The following is an 18,395-nucleotide window of genomic DNA, read 5'->3' on the forward strand; positions in this document are numbered from 1 at the left end:
CGTGTATCACCTCTTACCCATGAGGAAGTCTCCTTTCGGAGTGATAAGCATGGCGAGGGCCCCATCTTTTATCGAGCCGCTATCTGCCTGATCCTATTTGTCCGCCTCACTTTACCCCAAGACCGTCTGTGGTTATATTGCTTTAATATAGCATTTATGCCTTTTTAGTAACCTCTTCTTTATGCTTTATAACTTCATGATTTTTATATTGAGAGGGATTATACATTTTAGCTGCTAGGCTTTTGATAGTTACGGTTACCTATTGACATCTGACCACAGTGTCTTACTATATAGGGGCAGACATATAGTTTATAGGACTGATCATTAGGATGTGTCTGGTTATTGTATTGTTGTATGTGTCTGGAAGTACAATGAACTGCAAAAATGTACCTGGACTTTCTCAGCCCCAATGAAGGGGTTAAGTCATGGAGGCTTTCCTTCCGCACTTAAAAATTCTGCTTGCAAATTAGTGGAATAAAATTGTTTTTGATTCTGTACTATGCTCCCAAAGTACATTTTGCTTTTCTTGAGAAACAAACTACATGAGATGGTGTAAAGATGTAATAAAAGTTTGATGAATCTCCCATTGTGTGCAGGAGCAAATCTTTTCTGCTGCTGGGCCCCGAAACCCATTGCTTTTCATGACAGCATGACCGCTATGAGGTTCAGCCGCATCAAAGTTTAATTACCATTTTCTCTTGCAGTCTACAGCTGATATGCATCTCCGTCTCACATCCCTGAACTACGGCTGCACAAAATATATTGATGTTTTATGAATAAATAGTAATGATAACACAGAAAGAACAACATAAAATATTAAGCTTACATTCCTCTCTGAGTATCTTGTACCATCATTAGTTTCTAGCACTTTGCTCACACAAGATACAGGACAAACTTTCTCTAGTTCACTCTCACAGGCAGGTCCATGGTGGTAGTAAATACGTTTTCTGAATACAGAAATGCAAAGCATCATGCAAGAAGAATGTCTCCAGTGGAGTGATCAGGCAGCTAGTTAAAAGGCATCCTAGAAATCAGGCAACCATAAAACAACAAAAACATAACACAGAGAAATCACTAATTATAGCAATATGTAGTACACAACCTCCAGAGATGATGAGATGCAGAGGGCTTGAATTTCGTTTTTTTAAAGTATGTAATAAAATAAACAAAGTAAAATACACAAATAAGAAAACTACTTATAAATACAAAAGTTATGATTGATGTATTTTTGAATAAATCTCCATAATCCAAATCCTGACCGTTCTATTATATTATCTACTTAAAGGGAATGTGTCAACAATTTTGACAATACAAACCTGCAGATAATGTTCGGTAACAGCCTGGAGTCCTGTGTAACCATACCTTTGTGTATGTTGTAAGTAGCGGCAGAGTTACTGTTTCAGCAAGATTCTGTTTGAATACTACAGCAGTTACTAATGGGAAGAAGTTCGCAGCAGAACACTGAACAGATCTCACACACCAGTGTACCTTAGTGGTCTAAGTCAAGCTACAATCCTGAAATATACATTTATTTTTACAGTCCTGCTACTACAAATAACATACACAAAAGTATGCTTACACAGATCTCTGGGACTTCTTCCAAACACTGTCTGTAGCTTTGTTTGGTCGGATTCTTTTTAAATGGGGGTCTGAAGAAAAGAAATGTTCTGTTGATTTTGGGCTGAAAGGTTGGGAATGTAATCAATAGCACATAACATTGACAAACCAACAAACCCCTTAAAAGAAAATCATAAGTACCATATTAACTTTATTGTTTGTTTAGTTAGAATAGGTTCACACTTAGTTTTCTTAATGCACTCAGTGTATACGCCGGGAGAGCTACTGACTTTTACTCTGAGTGTATATATAGACATGTACTGGCAGATGAAGGCATAGTTTTTGCTAGCATCAGCCACCACAAGCTGCGTCTTCCCATCCTGCTGCCTCCTGCTAGGTGATGGGTACACTCTGAGGAGGCCATTGATGCCAGTAGGGGACAGATTCAGCAGTACTGCATCCCCTCCAGCCTCCACTAGTGTATGCTCAGGGAGGTCCCCACTATTTATAAAAGGAAAGTTACATCACTGGGGAAACACTCCAAACATCAGAAGTAGCTGATGCTGATGCTTACTCCTCCCACCGCTTTTAGGGTTGGGAGGAACAGGATACAGCATACAGTGGGATAGTTCTGAGCCCTCCATTGTAAGGGTATGCTGGGAATCCTCCTGATATATCTTAAAAACAGACGGCTGCTACACTATGTGAAAGCATAAAACATGTAAGGCTGGGTTCACATCTCGTTATTTGTCAAAAGTTGTAAGGGCACATCAGGAGGATTCTGATGTGTCCTTTCAACATATGGCACAGACGTATCCCACTGTATGCACCCTAAATGTGAGGAAGGGTGTACATTGGCAGCAGACAGTGATTGGCTGCTGCCGATGAATGGGGTGTTCCCCCAGTGATGTGGGGAGAAATGTAATACGCTGCATCCACTCCACATAAGCATCCATTGCATACATATGCCGCCCAGGAAGCTGCAGTATGAAAAGATGTAGCTTGCTATTTCTTTCCATTTTGCAAAGCTTTAAGTGATATTGTGGAAGTGCTGGTTTACTTCTTTTTCGTTCAATTCCTGGACTTTGGTGATATCAATATAGATCAAGCAGTGGACTAGGTATAGGTGAGCTGGAGGATTACTTTTATGCTCCTAGTTCTGAACGCTTAGTCTTTCTCCGTAAATATGTTGAGCTAAGTGCTTTCCATTTAAATGAGATTTAGCAATGTGCAACAATCTAAGCGCCTAGCCGATCTGAATGTATAGGGTGAAGGTAAATTTGAGACTATTGACACATCAAATGTACACTAATCTTCCAAATGAAATGTTCTAAAGCAGGTGGGCAGATTTCATCCTTGTTTTATTCTGATACCTGCATTTGGGTAGCTTTTTATTAACAAACAAGTTGGTTGACTACCGGTTCCCAGTCAGGACTACAGATAATGATGAACCTTTGTGATCCTATCAAACTGTACAGTGCTCCAAAGCAGGGGTATAACTTTAGGGGGTGCAGAGGTTGCGATCGCACCTGGGCCCAAGAGGTTTAGGGGGCCCTATTGGTGTCACTTTTCCATATGAGAAGACTATTACTATAAACCATACATTATAGTCGGGGGCCTGGCACAGACTTTGCACTGGGGCCCATCAGATTCTAGTTACGCCATTGCTCAAAAGTGTCTGTTACTGGGTGCTGCACCTGTGGAATGGTGGGTCTGCGCTGTTAGATATCTCCACCTGCAGATACCATGTGTGTCACATCTATTAGTGTAGGAACCCGCTAGAACAATGTCATCATTAAGGTAACTGGACTTCTGCAAGCTGACCCAAATGTGTCTTAAGAGCCTTGGGAGAGATTTAATAAAGTGTTGGTGAATAGGCCAGTGCAGAGTCATACTCCAGAGTCATACTCTGCATCAGATAAATAATGCTGAATGATTTATATGGAGCAGTTTAGAGCCAGTTTATGTCAGAATTTTCTGGAGCACAGACTGAAGTTTATGGCACCTGGGTTAGGCCATGCCCCCTTTTCTCGAGACCCTTTTTTTGGACACATTGAAAAACCGCCGAAAAAATGGTCTTAAAGTGTGGCAAAATGGAAATAACTCCAGAATTCTGGTGAAGACAGATTAATAAATCTGCCCCCTGTGTTTAATTCTATAAATGTTGCCCCGATCAGTGTGTAATGTGTGGATGCATATTCCAGGTTCTTTTATTCTTTATGTTTTGACACCTTTTGTAGGGTATAACAGATTAACCATATTTAGTTAAACGTTCTTGTGCTCCAATGTGAAGAAAGATCAACTTCAAACACAGCAAAATACATTTATCCTATCACATAAAATTGTAGCCTTAATATAGGAACATTTTTCTACTGTCACATTCCATCGATGATGCAAGATATAATAACCTGTTTCCTGTTTAAAATCTCAATCTCCATACACACTGGACTGGGGGGCTGACAGACACATCCAGATGCTATTCAGGGAAATAGTCTGCAATAGACAGGCTGAATTCTTCCTTCTTTATATTCTTGAAGTGTTAATTGGCAATTATCTGATATATATGACAGGTTTTAGTCATTACACCCTGGTGCGTTCTATGAAGTTTAAACAAAAGTTTGTACTAAAGCAGAAAACTACTAACTAAATGCAATATAGCATCAATGACTTCATATTAACATGATAATTCAATTATTTTGTTGTGTAAAAATGTGTTTATTTCTGTTTCTATTTGTGCTTTACAGAAGTTATTATCAATCAGAGCCCACACAAAGTTCTCTAGGTAGGAAGCCAATTAATCTACCAGTATGTGGAAGAAAATTCAAGTGTCTCAAGGAAACCCATATGATCAGGAATCTGGAGAGGGAACACGCAAATAGGTTTTGCTGGATGGAAAAAGGCTCTACTGCACCACCCTTTTATGTTTGGCTCTCTATTTCAGATGTGGAGTATAATAATGGCAGTTTGGGCGGTAGCCTGGGGCCCAAGCCTTCTAGTGGGCCCGTTGCCACCCAGGCCACCCACCAGGTTATACAGAGAAGAACCTTCACCCATGAAATCCTCATATATCTTTTTCTACACATGAACACAAGAGCCAGACTTGTAGGACCTATAATATCCATACAGCCCTGGGCCCATGACTTAAAGAAAATGTATTATTTAATTTCATGCATACCTTGAGAATGCTGCAGGTACACTGATGCAGGCACCTATCTTGTTTAATTCCTGAGCTAAGTGGTTTTGCTTAAAAAAACAATTATAACATTCAGAACTTTGGGGAAGCTGGATTGCTTCAGCTTGCCATTGATAAACACATTACACAGAGTTTTCTAAGCTGTCCAGACAGGAATAATCAACCTTAGCTGGACCACTCATACACAGCAGCTGGGGGATGGTGCAGCGATTGATTATTTCTGCCTGTATGGCACAACATTACGTCATTCTCTGGAGCATACTTAATGTAAGAGGAGAAGCGCTGGAGCTAGGCACAGAAGCAACAGAGCTTCATTATCATAATGTTGTAATAGATTTTTCAGCAAAACCACTCAGCACAGGGAGTAAACAAGATATGTGCCTACATCAGTGTAGATACAGCATTCTCAAGGTATGTTTGCTTCATAATGCATTAAATCAAATGGAAGATTTCCTTTAATCTGCCCCTGCTCTTATTATCAATGCCTGACTTTAAAGAAGACTTGTTGTAACATGATGGATGTGAGGCTTATAAGTGGTGTTCAATGGATGACTGCTGCTACTTCAGTAAGTGACTAGTGGGGATAGCCTATCCTATAGAAAGGGAATAAAAGAAACCTTCATTTAACTGTCTCTATATGTGTTTCACCTACCATATCACCCAATGTTTAGACTGCAGTATTGTAACTGATCCACTGTGCCGATATTGCATTAATGAACCAAAAAGAAGTAGGATTGTTTCCGTATCCTTAATTGTCGCCACTGAAATCAAACCACATTAATAAAGATAATTCATCCACTAGGATAAAGGTTATTTCCCTACATAATAATGACCATAATGAAAACCTCAATTTCCAAATTCAGCTCAGAGAATTGTGATTATGTCAAATAATGAGTATAAATGCTTTACATAAATGTTCCTTTTATATGATGTATGAAACCCTAATTGACAAGAAGATTATGCTGAAAGAAGAAATGTGTTCCAGTCGCCAAGTGCTATATAGTTGATTAGTTGTATGAAGTGTCATTTGAAACATGTCACGACCCATGGCATGGCTGGAGCTCTGCTCAGTTATTCACTATGCCAGACACGCTCCAACTTCCTCCTCAAATATTCCAGACAGCAAGATCTCCATATCCATCTATATGCATTTAATATTTATAGCAAGGTGACAATAGTTTTTAGCTGTTTGCTTCTGTTTTTATCATTCCAGTCTAGTCTGATGTCTTTACACAGCAAACACTGTAGTCTATTATTCATGGGTGCACTGGGTGGTCTTAGCCTCTACTGCAAATAGGAATTATAAGTAACTATATGTTTCAGCAGCATATTAAATATGTAAGCCTTAATGTGATCTATATTTTAATTTTAAGCCTTATGAAAAAGTGATCTATAACATACTATTATTTTTAACACTGAAAAAAGGAGTATTCTCATGTATATGCACAGGCTATGTCATAAGTCATGACAGATGCAGGCCCATCTTAGAAAAAAGGTAGTCAGAGAACAAACCAGTATCAAAATGTTTCCCACAGTTTTCTAAAACATTTTTAATGCCCATGTTGAAGCTGATCCTACCGAACAAACCCAATAATAAAAGAGAATGAGACATTACAAAACATAAAATACATTAAAAGAAAAAAACAAACTAAAACCAGACTCAAAAGGTTTACAAAGCCATTTCTAATGTTCTAGAACTAGCAAATCACAGCTAATACCTCTACCTGAAATATTTGCAACATTGTGTCAGGACCAGCCAGGCAGCAAGATGCTGGAAAGATTCTAAGAACATCAAAACATCCTCTGGCATCTTAAAACTCAACAATCACAATGGAAGAAGAGAGAGACTCAGCAAAAGCAAAAACAAGAGTTCATAGGAAGGGGAAAACTTCTGTTATTCAAGGGCATTCAGCCATTTTAAAGAGGGCCATGTGAGAAAATAAATGAGATATATTTGTTGACCAACACAAATTCACACTTTTTATGAAGGAAAGTCAATACAGAAAAAAATGTGGTATTGTTTTATCAAACATTGTAAAAACCGTATTGGAACCAGTCAGCAGAAATTGACCTAATAAACTATTACCTGCATCTTATCAAGCAGATTAACACCCTGCAGATAATGTGTCTTTCAGGTGGCAGTAGGCATCATCTGCAAAATCAGCTTTGAGGAGCAGTTAGCTACTTAACTCCTTATCAATGACGCTTGTCACGATAATTGGTTATAACTTTGGAACACATTAACATATCCAGGTGATTTTCATATTGTTTTCTCGTGACACATTCGGGCACATTTACTAAGGGCTTTGTGCCAGTTTTCTGTCGGCCTTTGCACATTCTTTTAAAGAAGTATTAAAGAAGTGCCTGCACCACATTTGTGTTTTAACATACAACGTCTGACAGAATTGTGACAGAACTGCTCAATAAGAAGACATTACTCCTGTCTAAATATACTCTATTATCTCTCTAATACGCACAAAATGCTGTATACTGTACTGCAGAGGAGCAAGAACCCTAAAACCTGTATTTATCTATTATCCTTAGGGTACAGTCACATGAAGGTGTGTTGGAGCACTGGAGAGGAGAAGGGATGAGTGCAGCTCAACCCTCCCCTCTCCATAGACGAGTGCAGGGCTGGTGCTGTAAACACATTGAAATATAGGACATGTTCTATATTTTTCCATGCATGGCCACGGTGCGGAGAGACAACGTGTGCTCACTGCAAGGCGACCGTGTGCCATAGGCATCAATGAGGACTGATTTCCATCCACAAATGGTGCGGCCTGATACCTGTCCCCATTATATTTGTCTAAATGAGCCCTTAGACTCTTTTTGCATGTAAAATGCTGGAACAACAACTATATGGTCTGCCAACCAAGTCTGCACTGAATCATGGAAATATCAGGTGTATAATTCTATGCGGGAGAGGCGTGCACCTTGTCAGGTATTCTATTTTCTATGTGGAGTCAGATTGGAAATCACAAATAGGTGCCCATCTGTTCATCTTTCCATCATTTAACATGGAGCTGTCAACAATGTTTCAATGAAAATGCACAAATCCTGTCTCATTATGAGGGTCATTTACTAAGGGCCCAAATCGCGTTTTTCCGTCGGGGTTACCTGAATATTACCGATTCACGCCGATTTTCCCTGAATTGCCCCGGGGTTTTGGCGCACGTGATTGGATTGTGGCGCATCTGCGCCGGCATGCATGCAACGGAAATCGGGGACTCGGCCATCGGAAAACCCGACGGATTCGGAAAAATCGCCGTATTTTAAAAAAAGGGTTGCTTGACATGCGCTTACCTGCGCCCAGCAACGGATGGTGAACTTCCGTGAACTCAAGCGGACTTCAGCGCAGCAATGACACCTAGTGGACACCTAGTGGACACCTATTGTTGACTTAGTGAATCCCGGCCAGACCCGAATCAGCGTTGGAGAACCCGCCGCTGGATCGCGACAGGACCGGGTAAGTAAATGTGCCCCTATGTCTTTTTTATTTACTATTTTTATTTACCCCAAATTTTAATCGAGTAATTCTAATAATCGTGCTTTAAATGTGTGAGATATATAATGGTCATCAATTGTAATGTATTCAGTGACATCTCATAATTTGATCATTTGTAGCTCAAATCTTAATGTAATATACTGTACATATGCTCTAAGCAGTTGGTATGCATGTTAAAATCCAAAATTCACAGCTTGTACTTCATACCTTAACAAAATGAATGATCCAAAGCCATTAAGGCTCAAAGCATAAAACTATTGAATAAATAGTTGAAGCTAATTTGCAAAGTGAATACTCTTCTGTATGTCAAGCCGTCAATTGCTGTAATACTATTGGCTGCTGTAAGGCGCTATGACATCATAGCACTTCTACTGCCAATGGAACTGCAATAAACTCACAAAGTTACATTTCTTTATAAAAGACAGAGTCATATTTTCTAAACCCACAGTCAGTCCCTATAGCTTTGTTGAAGCAGATATCATTATTTTTATGACATGTTAATTTCTATTGAACATAGTGATCAAAATATTAGTCATTCATACAATCTACATAATCACCACTTAGCTTAATTTAATAGGAAGTAAATTTAGTATAGGTCACATTCTGTGTACAATTAATGTGATTTAGGTTTCACCTACAAAGATAACTCAATGTCACCAGTGTAGAAAAAGTAATTTTTCACATGATATTCATGACAGAATTGCAGATAATAAAATGTGTATGTGTAAAATAAGATTTTAAGACATTTTAAGTGGAGCTGAACTCTTATTGTGTATGTTCACAATCTTTCATTCCAAAAAGAAAAAAAATTGGACCTTTGTCCCAACAGGGAGCGATTCCTTACATATATTCACAAAGTTTCCACTGGGCAACCGCAAGATGGTCCCTTATTCTGACTTTATTTTAAAACTTAACTTTTATTTGCTTTTATTAAAAAACAATCAAACAATAAAGTGCTCATGACTGGTCTATTAACATTTTAGTAGTTCTCTGCTCTCATAGGTGTGTAATATTGTTGACTTTTGTGTTCAATTCACACTTAGGTATATCCAAAGCTCTGGCTGTAGTTGATAATGGGATAACCATAGTGTATGCAGTATGTTTATGCTACTACTCTAGCTGATCTTTAAAGGGGTTGGCCACTTAAAAAAAAAGAAACTCTTCCATTAGATATGTCTCTGCATATATGTACACGTGCCTTTGTCTCGTTTGAAAGCTTCAGCCCTTCCCTGTCCACACCATGCTGCCCTCTCATTGCTCAAGGTCATTCTTATGGCGTCATCCACTGTGTCTCTCTTCTCACAGTCCATCCACACTGACAGAGACAGGAAGAGGTAGGGGAGAGGGAGCATAATGAGTTGTATTTCTGCTGCTACAGCTCCTCCTATTAAGTAGATCTAAGAGTTGTAAATAATGAAGCATGGAAGGTTTCAACACAGAACAAAAAGGACTGCGGAATCACATGATGAAGCTTCAGGGATTATCTACAAGGCAGTAAACGCTCATGGACAACTTATGCAAAAGAGTAGCCAACCTACTGCTTCTGTTTCACTGCCCTGCTGGCTTCATCAGGGTATCTCTATCTCTAAAGGGTTAGAATCTAAAGGATTTGACAGGTCAGAGAGGGGGTAGCCTATGTTAAAGTGTATTTTCACAAATGTCAGAAATATCGCCAGAAAAATGGGTGAGCTTGAGCTTGGTACTAGAGGAACAGTTGGATGTAGTTGGTGTAACGGAGACATGGATATATGCATCACATGTTTGGGGTATTAATATTCAAGGTTTTACACTCTTTCGGAAAGACAGGGCAAATAAGAGGGGAGGTGGTGTATGTCTGTATGTCAGAAGGGACTTAAAAGCGATTGTGAATGAGGCAGTGGTCAATGAAGAGTGTGAGGAGGTTGAAACTTTGTGGAAACTTTCACCTGGGCCAACATGTTGGTTTGTAAACAATGATTTTTATTTGCTGCCATTGTGTTCACAATCTAGCCACAATTCACATACAGATGTAACATAAAGATAAATAACTGTGTAACTCTATTATATGACTTGTCTTCTTCTAACTCTGAGTTACAGATGGTTTCAAAGTCCAGAACTGCACTAAAAAGTGTATAGACTCCAAAGATGAAATGTTCCAACATTTCTTTCTAGCTTGTAGAATTATTTGATGAAGTTCAGAAAACAGTTTTCTCATGATCACTAGATTATCTATATATATTATTTCTCATATATAAGTGCATGCCTTCACCGCTTGTGTCTAATGAGTAAAACATGAATCCATACTGATGTGCGCCGTTTCCTGTACTGCTCCAGGAAACTAATTGCTTTATTACGCACAGCAGTTTGATTTATTTCCGAGGCAGACAGCTAAGAATGGTGCATTCCCACATGCTACATGTTAGTGCACAGTGTACACCCACAGCCTATCATGATTTTTAGATCTGATATTGTTCTGAACAGAAATTTCACTTAACACATAGAGATGACACACTTGCCTACATAGTAAGATAATAACTGAAGAGTATTCTGCACATTAAAAATGTTTTGGAATACCTATAATGATTGTTATAGTTGACTGTCAATGGAATCGACATGATGGTACAGTATACTAAAATATATCTGACCAATAGCATTTTGTAATGTATATTGTCAATCATGGTGCTCAAATGCGTGTAAACCTAGCCTTATAGGTATACTTTATTACATAGATATTGTCACATCTAGGTTCACATCTGCAGTGGAAGACTCCATTACGAGCCTCCATCAGAGACCTTTATCTTCTGCTAAATAAAGGACACAAGATTGGAAGACAAATGGACCCCATTGTAGTGAATGGGACCATTGGTGGACATCATTTTAATCATTTATTCCGCTGTAACATTCTCCTTTAACAAAGTAGTACAACAGAAATAATAGACTCCATTGTGAACATATTCTAACATCGTGCAATGTTCTTTTTTATCAGTTTTTGATATGATTAACAATTTTTAATTTGTATATCGTCAACTTTGATTATACTTAAGTATTTATGAGAATGTTTGGATATTTAGCAAGGGACCGTTTTAGTCACACAACATATAAGACATGCCAATGCAGCTGTATTGGTGCCAACTTTCATAGTAATAGATATACTACAAATGGATGACTAGAAGTTTTAGCAACTTCCCAGATGAGTTTTATTATTTTAAGGGGGGTGTTTTAATGCAATGCAAATTGTTTTTTAAAGTGTTTCTCCCAAGACAGTCTGCTGTTAATGAGAGAACAGTAATGCTTCTTTCTAGAACCTTTTAACATTTTTATAAGTACAAAACAGCTTTCAGATCACCATACATATTTAATATATGTTCACACTTGCAACTGAAAGCAACAAGGCACAAGACAAAGTGCTTGGTTTCCACAGTAATTCATGGTTCATCTAAGATTTTGTGAACTATGAATTCAACAATTTACTGAACACACTGCAGGCTATCTACAGGGTTTTGGACCTGAAGTGAACACAGTAGATCCACAATGTTAGCAATCAGACATATGAGTGAGCTTCTAATGAAGGACAGATCTTAAATCTAGATGGATCAAAGATTGTTCCATTTATGTCTAATTCCTACAGGACAAAGCTTCTAATTAAGGGCAAACCAAGTATAGATGGTTCATTGATTGGACCTTACATGCACAGTTGCTACAGTACTGATGTTCCAAACTAGAATGGAACTCAAGTCCAAATGGTCCAAGGCCACAGAATGGACCTTTTATTTACAATGTCTACAGCACTTAGCTTCTAAGGACAAATCACAAGTCTAGATTGTTCACTAATTTGACTTTCCATGTACAGTTACTACAGAACTAAGCTTTTAATGAAAGATGGAACTCAAATATGGTTGTTCCAAATATTGGTTATTCCTACTGGACAGATAAAGGGCAGATCTTTTGATAAAGGGCAGATTTTAAGCCTAGATGGTCCAAAGATTGGACTTTCTATGAATAATTTCTTCAATACTTCTAACTAAGGGCAGATGAAAAGTCAAGATGGTTCAATTTTATACATTCTATTAACATGGGGTACAATTCATAACATTTAATTCACAAGTTAAGGCAATCCATAGGTTGAACATTCAATGTACAGTTTTTACAGAAATTGGACTAATTACACATAATGATGAGAGTACCTCAATTAAAGCTGGTCCAAAAGTTGGACATTATGGGGATCATTTATCTTTATTTTTCTTCCTGTTTTTTTCTGTCTTTTTTTAGACATTTTTGGGTGCATTGCAATTTTTGCACCTTTTTGGGGACATTTTAAAATTTACGCCAGACATTTGTTTTTCATCAGTGAGACACATTTATCTTATATTCCAAATGTGATAAAATTTCACAACTGACATTTATCATTTCAAATTTTCTAAAATTTGCAACACTTTTTGGTGCAAAAAACTCCAGACTAAACCATACTTAAGGAAAACGTAGAAAATGGAAAGAACTGATTTGAGACATTTGTGCAACCTTTTTGAGACATTTGTAACAAATGCATTTAACACAAGGAAAAAGGCAGATTGATAAATTACCAAAAATCAGACGAGAAAAAAAGACAAGCAAAAACTAGCCTAAACAAACAGAGATAAAATAAATGACCCCCTTACTGAATCTTGGACACAAACTAAAGGTTGTATGTTCAATATTCATAGATGTTGGGTTGTTCCAAAGAAATATCACTGAACTGCTAATGAGGATCAGAGAGTGGACCTCAGGCAATATATATATATATATACCTACACGTACATATATAGATAATTCTGTGGTACACAAGTACAATTGGATTCTTCCACAAAATTGATTATATATTTTTTAACATTTATCCTTTCAATAGCTTTTGAATGACAAGTATATTGTAGTCTGAGAATTTACAAATAATAATTTTCAGTAGAATTACAAGCAGTATATTGTTAATTCCAATAATCTGAATTATTTTTGCAAAATGGTCTTAAAAAAATACTTCTGTCTGCTAGAACTCTTACATTCAACTATTACCGCATGCACTTATATCTTATATAAAGTCGTTCTAGTTTCAGGAGTCCCCTGTAAGAAATCTAGCTCTGTATCTTGTGCTGACAAGTAGAAGAATCCTGATCTTTTTTTTTCTCTCAGCATTCAGAATCAGATTCTTCATTATATTACTTACAAAACACAAGACAACATAAACCATGTAGAGAATTGGAATGCATGCACACAGTTAAGAAATAAGATCTATTACCAGGCGCATGGTGAAATTCCTGGAGAATCCTCAGGGGCACAAATACCGGTTGATGCTGTGGATATGGATGCTATTCTGCTGGATCTCTGAGCTTGGTGTGACCGGGGCTTGGTATCAGCTGGCTCGATGAGCACATTCACAGCCCATAGACAGACAAGACACTCCTGACTCTTGGCTCACTCAGCACTGAGTGCTGTGGTGCTGAGGAGAGAAGGGAACCTGGAGATGCACACTGCTCCTGCCACTGGCTCTGCAGCACTGAGCTCATGTTAACTCTATCACTGCCAGGCTCACAATGCTGTGCATCACCATGGATGCAAACACAAATCAAAACTATTTCTGTGAATGTATCTGCAAACCCTAGCTGGCTGTACATTTCATCATTTCATTGACAATTGTTTAATTCACAATAATAACATCACCTTTTCTCGCCTTGTATGCTTTTCCACCTACATTGCTGCTACACCAATACAATTATGGAGATAAATGTGCTGGGCTAATCACAATCACCCCCCCCCCCCATTAAAAACCTACAGAATTTATACAAAAATAATATACATCAGAGAACAAAAGTTTAAACCAATAATTTTTATTGTGTAAATAGAATTCCTATTACAGATAAAATTATAGACAACATAGGAGCAACTACATACATTTCATCTCATACACCTCTATGGAATACCAGAACCTGACATACTGAATCTGTAATCAGGTGCCAAACCTTGAAAGTGTGAACACTGCTTTTATATTTAATGCAGTACTTTTCATAGTTTCCAAGATGCTGCATAAAACAATTTCACAAATTTAGAATAGATCACATCTAGATGAGGATTTTCCATTATAATAAGAGGAAAGCAGAAATGAAGGTGGAGATGGATCTGTTCTATGACAACTCAATGGGATCCCAATGGACCCCATTGACTTCTATAGAGTCCATTATGGTGAGTTATGGTTTCTGTCATTTTTCTGGATGAAATAGTAAAGCTTGGTGGGCTATTTTGTTAATGATTTTGAAAGACTCTGAAGGAAGCTGTGATGCAAAAGTGAAGCAAGTAGAAGAAAAGCAAACCTGATTTACCTGTAATTTCTTTTTTGGCTGCTGATTTGTACTAATATGTATTAAATGTGAAATAATCCTATGTATTAGTCATACATGAAATTAAATAAATTATTATATATAGATTCATAGCTTTTCACTATTTGTCAACTTAAATTTTACACTTAGATCCAATTGGTGAATACTGGCCTTAAAGGGAATTTTCAAGCTTAGGGATGTGATGACCTATTCATAGGAATACTCAACAATATAAGTTCAGTGGGGTCAGACACAGGGGACTTTCAAACATCAGCTGATTCCAGAAGCCTCCAGCACCGAGAATCAACAGAGAATGGAGAAAGAAAAAACAGACTCAGCTGATCAGTAGGGGGTCCTGAATGCTGTACCCCACTGATCTGTTATTGATTACTCATTCTCTGTAAAGGAGGAAAAGCCCTATGTAGTTCTCTATACAGTAGGCCTAGATACGCCACTATTCACTGAACATCGGACAATCCACTACCAAAGAACTTTCTGATCCTGTGGATATTTTGTCAAAAAAGTTGGTAAAAATGGAGCAGAGATGTACAGTACATGGCTGAAATATTCACAAAAGTAAAAAGTGTATGCTCTGCAGAAGACTAAATTATTTATATTTTGCTGCATCTCACTGCTGGGGGTGGTCACAGGTTCAGTTGTAGGTACAACCAAAACCAAGCTGCTGCTGTGGCGGCGTCCAGACAAGTTTTCTTGCTAGTTGTGATCTTTATACTCTATACTTTTTATTTGTCTCAAGAATCTGTACCCAATGCCATTTTGGTGTTGCCCAGGTTTATCTGACATTGTCTAGATGTCTGGTTTGGGAGGTTGAGGGAAGTGCAGGGCCTGGCGTAGAATTGCACTATAACCTGCAATGGGAACAAGTATGGTCTATAGCTAGTGATCAATCCAGCACAACACACTAAATGGGGAGAACATTTGTGATATATCTCCCCTACGGTTTTTGTAAGAAACTGATCCAAAGCTCCATAGCATTTGAAGAAGTGTTTTCTTTTATTTTAAGAATAACTTCTTCTTATATATTTTCCTGGGGTTTTTATTGGACGTTTTTTCTCAGTGTATGTAATTATGTTTATTGTAGATCTTCCACAGTTGTAAAAATTTCAAAAATGAAATTCCAAAAGACTTGAAATGATACTTTAAAATAGGATCCAAATCCTAGACCACTTATACATTATTTACCACTTAACTCTATAGAATTGCTCGGAAGAAAATTACCTGGCTGAGGTTAGACAAGATCATCGCGGTTAATAGGAGAGAGTGATGAAGATCCTGAAGAATTCTTCTCTGAGGAGGAAGTTTGTTTGTGAATGAGGAAATTTATTTGCATACCAGGGGAGGATTATTGCCATAACCTCTTTACCTATTCAGTATAACAAAGGGCTATCACTTAGTTTGTTTATCTGTTAAATATAGCCTTCCCCAATGGTTGCCAAACATTTAGTTTTGCCAAGAAAATACATTTATTAAAGCTCTGTTTTTAAAAGTAATTACATATTGGCTCCAACAGAACAGAAACCTCTTACTTAGATATTCTTTATATTTAGCTATTCATTGTTTATGCATTTTATTCCACTATGAATGCTAAATTGTGTTCTCGGTTGTAAGAAACATCTGGTAGAGAAAGTGACTATTCATACCGTGGTTTATTTATCTGAAAATGTGCTAACCAGAAGGTCCTAAATGTATTATATTACAATGGAATTCTCATCCACAGTAGATACCACTACAACAAACATGGGGAGAGAAAAAGAACTGGACACATCCACACATCACACAATGATCTACTGCCGCTAGGCTACATTATATAACGAACTCAACGTTCTTAGTTACATTTTGATCAAATTGTATAAGTCCACCAACCACTTCACAGTGACCTCTTTATGGTGGGTCCCTACGCTATTATGTGCGGCATCACATGGCGTCCACCACCGCTGCAGTACAGCGCCGGCAGGGATCAACCCCCCCCCCCAGCACCCATACTGACAGGCATAGCCCCATGGCTCCAGGCCCCCACCAGCACTGCACCACAGAAGCGGCGGACGCCATACAATACCGCACCATGTGAACAGGAAAAAAGGCTCACCATGAGTGAACAGGTGTTGAATACTCACTGTTCCATGTGGTCTCAGACACTAGGTGAGAGGAGGTAGGCGGCCCCTATATGCAGTCTCCTGCTAATTTGAAAACACCTGGGTCGAATGGGGACAACAAACCCCACTTCAGAACAACATAGATCTCAAGACCTCTGTCTTATCAGTTTATGTAGCTTCCATAAACTATGGGGGGAATATATATTAAAACTTTGGTTGGAACGCCAGTCCTAATATTCCCCTGAACCAGCATACGGCGTGTCATATACACTCACCGGCCACTTTATTAGGTACACCTGTCCAACTGCTCGTTAACACTTAATTTCTAAACAGCCAATCACATGGCGGCAACTCAGTGCATTTAGGCATATAGACATGGTCAAGACAATCTCCTGCAGTTCAAGCCGAGCATCAGTATGGGGAAGAAAGGTGATTTGAGTGCCTTTGAACATGGCATGGTTGTTGGTGCCAGAAGGGCTGGTCTGAGTATTTCAGAAACTGCTGATCTACTGGGATTTTCACGCACAACTATCTCTAGGGTTTACAGAGAATGGTCCGAAAAAGAAAAAACCTCCAATGAGCGGCAGTTCTGTGGACGGAAATGCCTTGTTGATGCCAGAGGTCAGAGGAGAATGGGCAGACTGGTTTGAGCTGATAGAAAGGAAACAGTGGCTCACCACCCGTTATAACCAAGGTAGGCAGAAGAGCATCTCTGAATGCACAGTACGTAGAACTTTGAGGCAGATGGGCTACAGCAGCAGAAGACCACACCGGGTGCCACTCCTTTCAGCTAAGAACAGGAAACTGAGGCTACAATTTGCACAAGCTCATCGAAATTGGACAGTAGAAGATTGGAAAAACGTTGCCTGCTCTGATGAGTCTCGATTTCTGCTCCGACATTCGGATGGTAGGGTCAGAATTTGGCGTCAACAACATGAAAGCATGGATCCATCCTGCCTTGCATCAACGGTTCAGGCTGGTGGTGGTGGTGTCATGGTGTGGGGAATATTTTCTTGGCACTCTTTGGGCCCCTTGGTACCAATTGAGCATCGTTGCAACACCACAGCCTACCTGAGTATTGTTGCTGACCATGTCCATCCCTTTATGACCACAATGTACCCAACATCTGATGGCTACTTTCAGCAGGATAATGTGCCATGTCATAAAGCTGGAATCATCTCAGACTGGTTTCTTGAACATGACAATTAGGTCACTGTACTCAAATGGCCTCCACAGTCACCAGATCTTAATCCAATAGAGCATCTTTGGGATGTGGTGGAACGGGAGATTTGCATCATGGATGTGCAGCCGACAAATCTGCGGCAACTGTGTGATGCCATCATGTCAATATGGACCAAAATCTCTGAGGAATGCTTCCAGCACCTTGTTGAATCTATGCTACGAAGAATTGAGGCAGTTCTGAAGGCAAAAGGGGGTCCAACACGTTACTAGCATGGTGTACCTAATAAAGTGGCCGGTGAGTGTATACCAAGAACATAATCAATTGAATCTCCAACTAAAAGATAATTTTTCATTATATACTTAAAAATGCATTGTTCCAGCAAAGTTGAGCAAAAATGATATCCCCAAAATTGAGAGGCCAATATGGGGAGGCCTTAAGTCCCTATCAACAAATAACACACATGCAAATTTTTGCAACATGAAGATGTCCACAAAGTTTGGCCATACTTTTTTTTCAAGAA

At 38.7% G+C, this 18,395-nt stretch overlaps 1 protein-coding gene across 1 annotated transcript in view; it reads right to left on the reverse strand.

Moving 5' to 3' along the window:
• Positions 1–13,706, reverse strand: part of SCHIP1 (schwannomin interacting protein 1) — a 290,784-nt gene extending 277,078 nt beyond the window's left edge. The window contains exon 1 of the mRNA XM_072142912.1: positions 13,504–13,706. Within this exon, the coding sequence (XP_071999013.1) occupies positions 13,504–13,512 (9 nt within the window). The 5' untranslated portion in view covers positions 13,513–13,706. The remainder of the gene's footprint in view (positions 1–13,503) is intronic.
• Between the last annotated feature and the right edge of the window lie 4,689 nt (positions 13,707–18,395).

The sequence above is a fragment of the Engystomops pustulosus genome, chromosome 3 (assembly GCF_040894005.1).
Source record: "Engystomops pustulosus chromosome 3, aEngPut4.maternal, whole genome shotgun sequence".
In the NCBI taxonomy this organism is placed as follows: domain Eukaryota; kingdom Metazoa; phylum Chordata; class Amphibia; order Anura; family Leptodactylidae; genus Engystomops; species Engystomops pustulosus.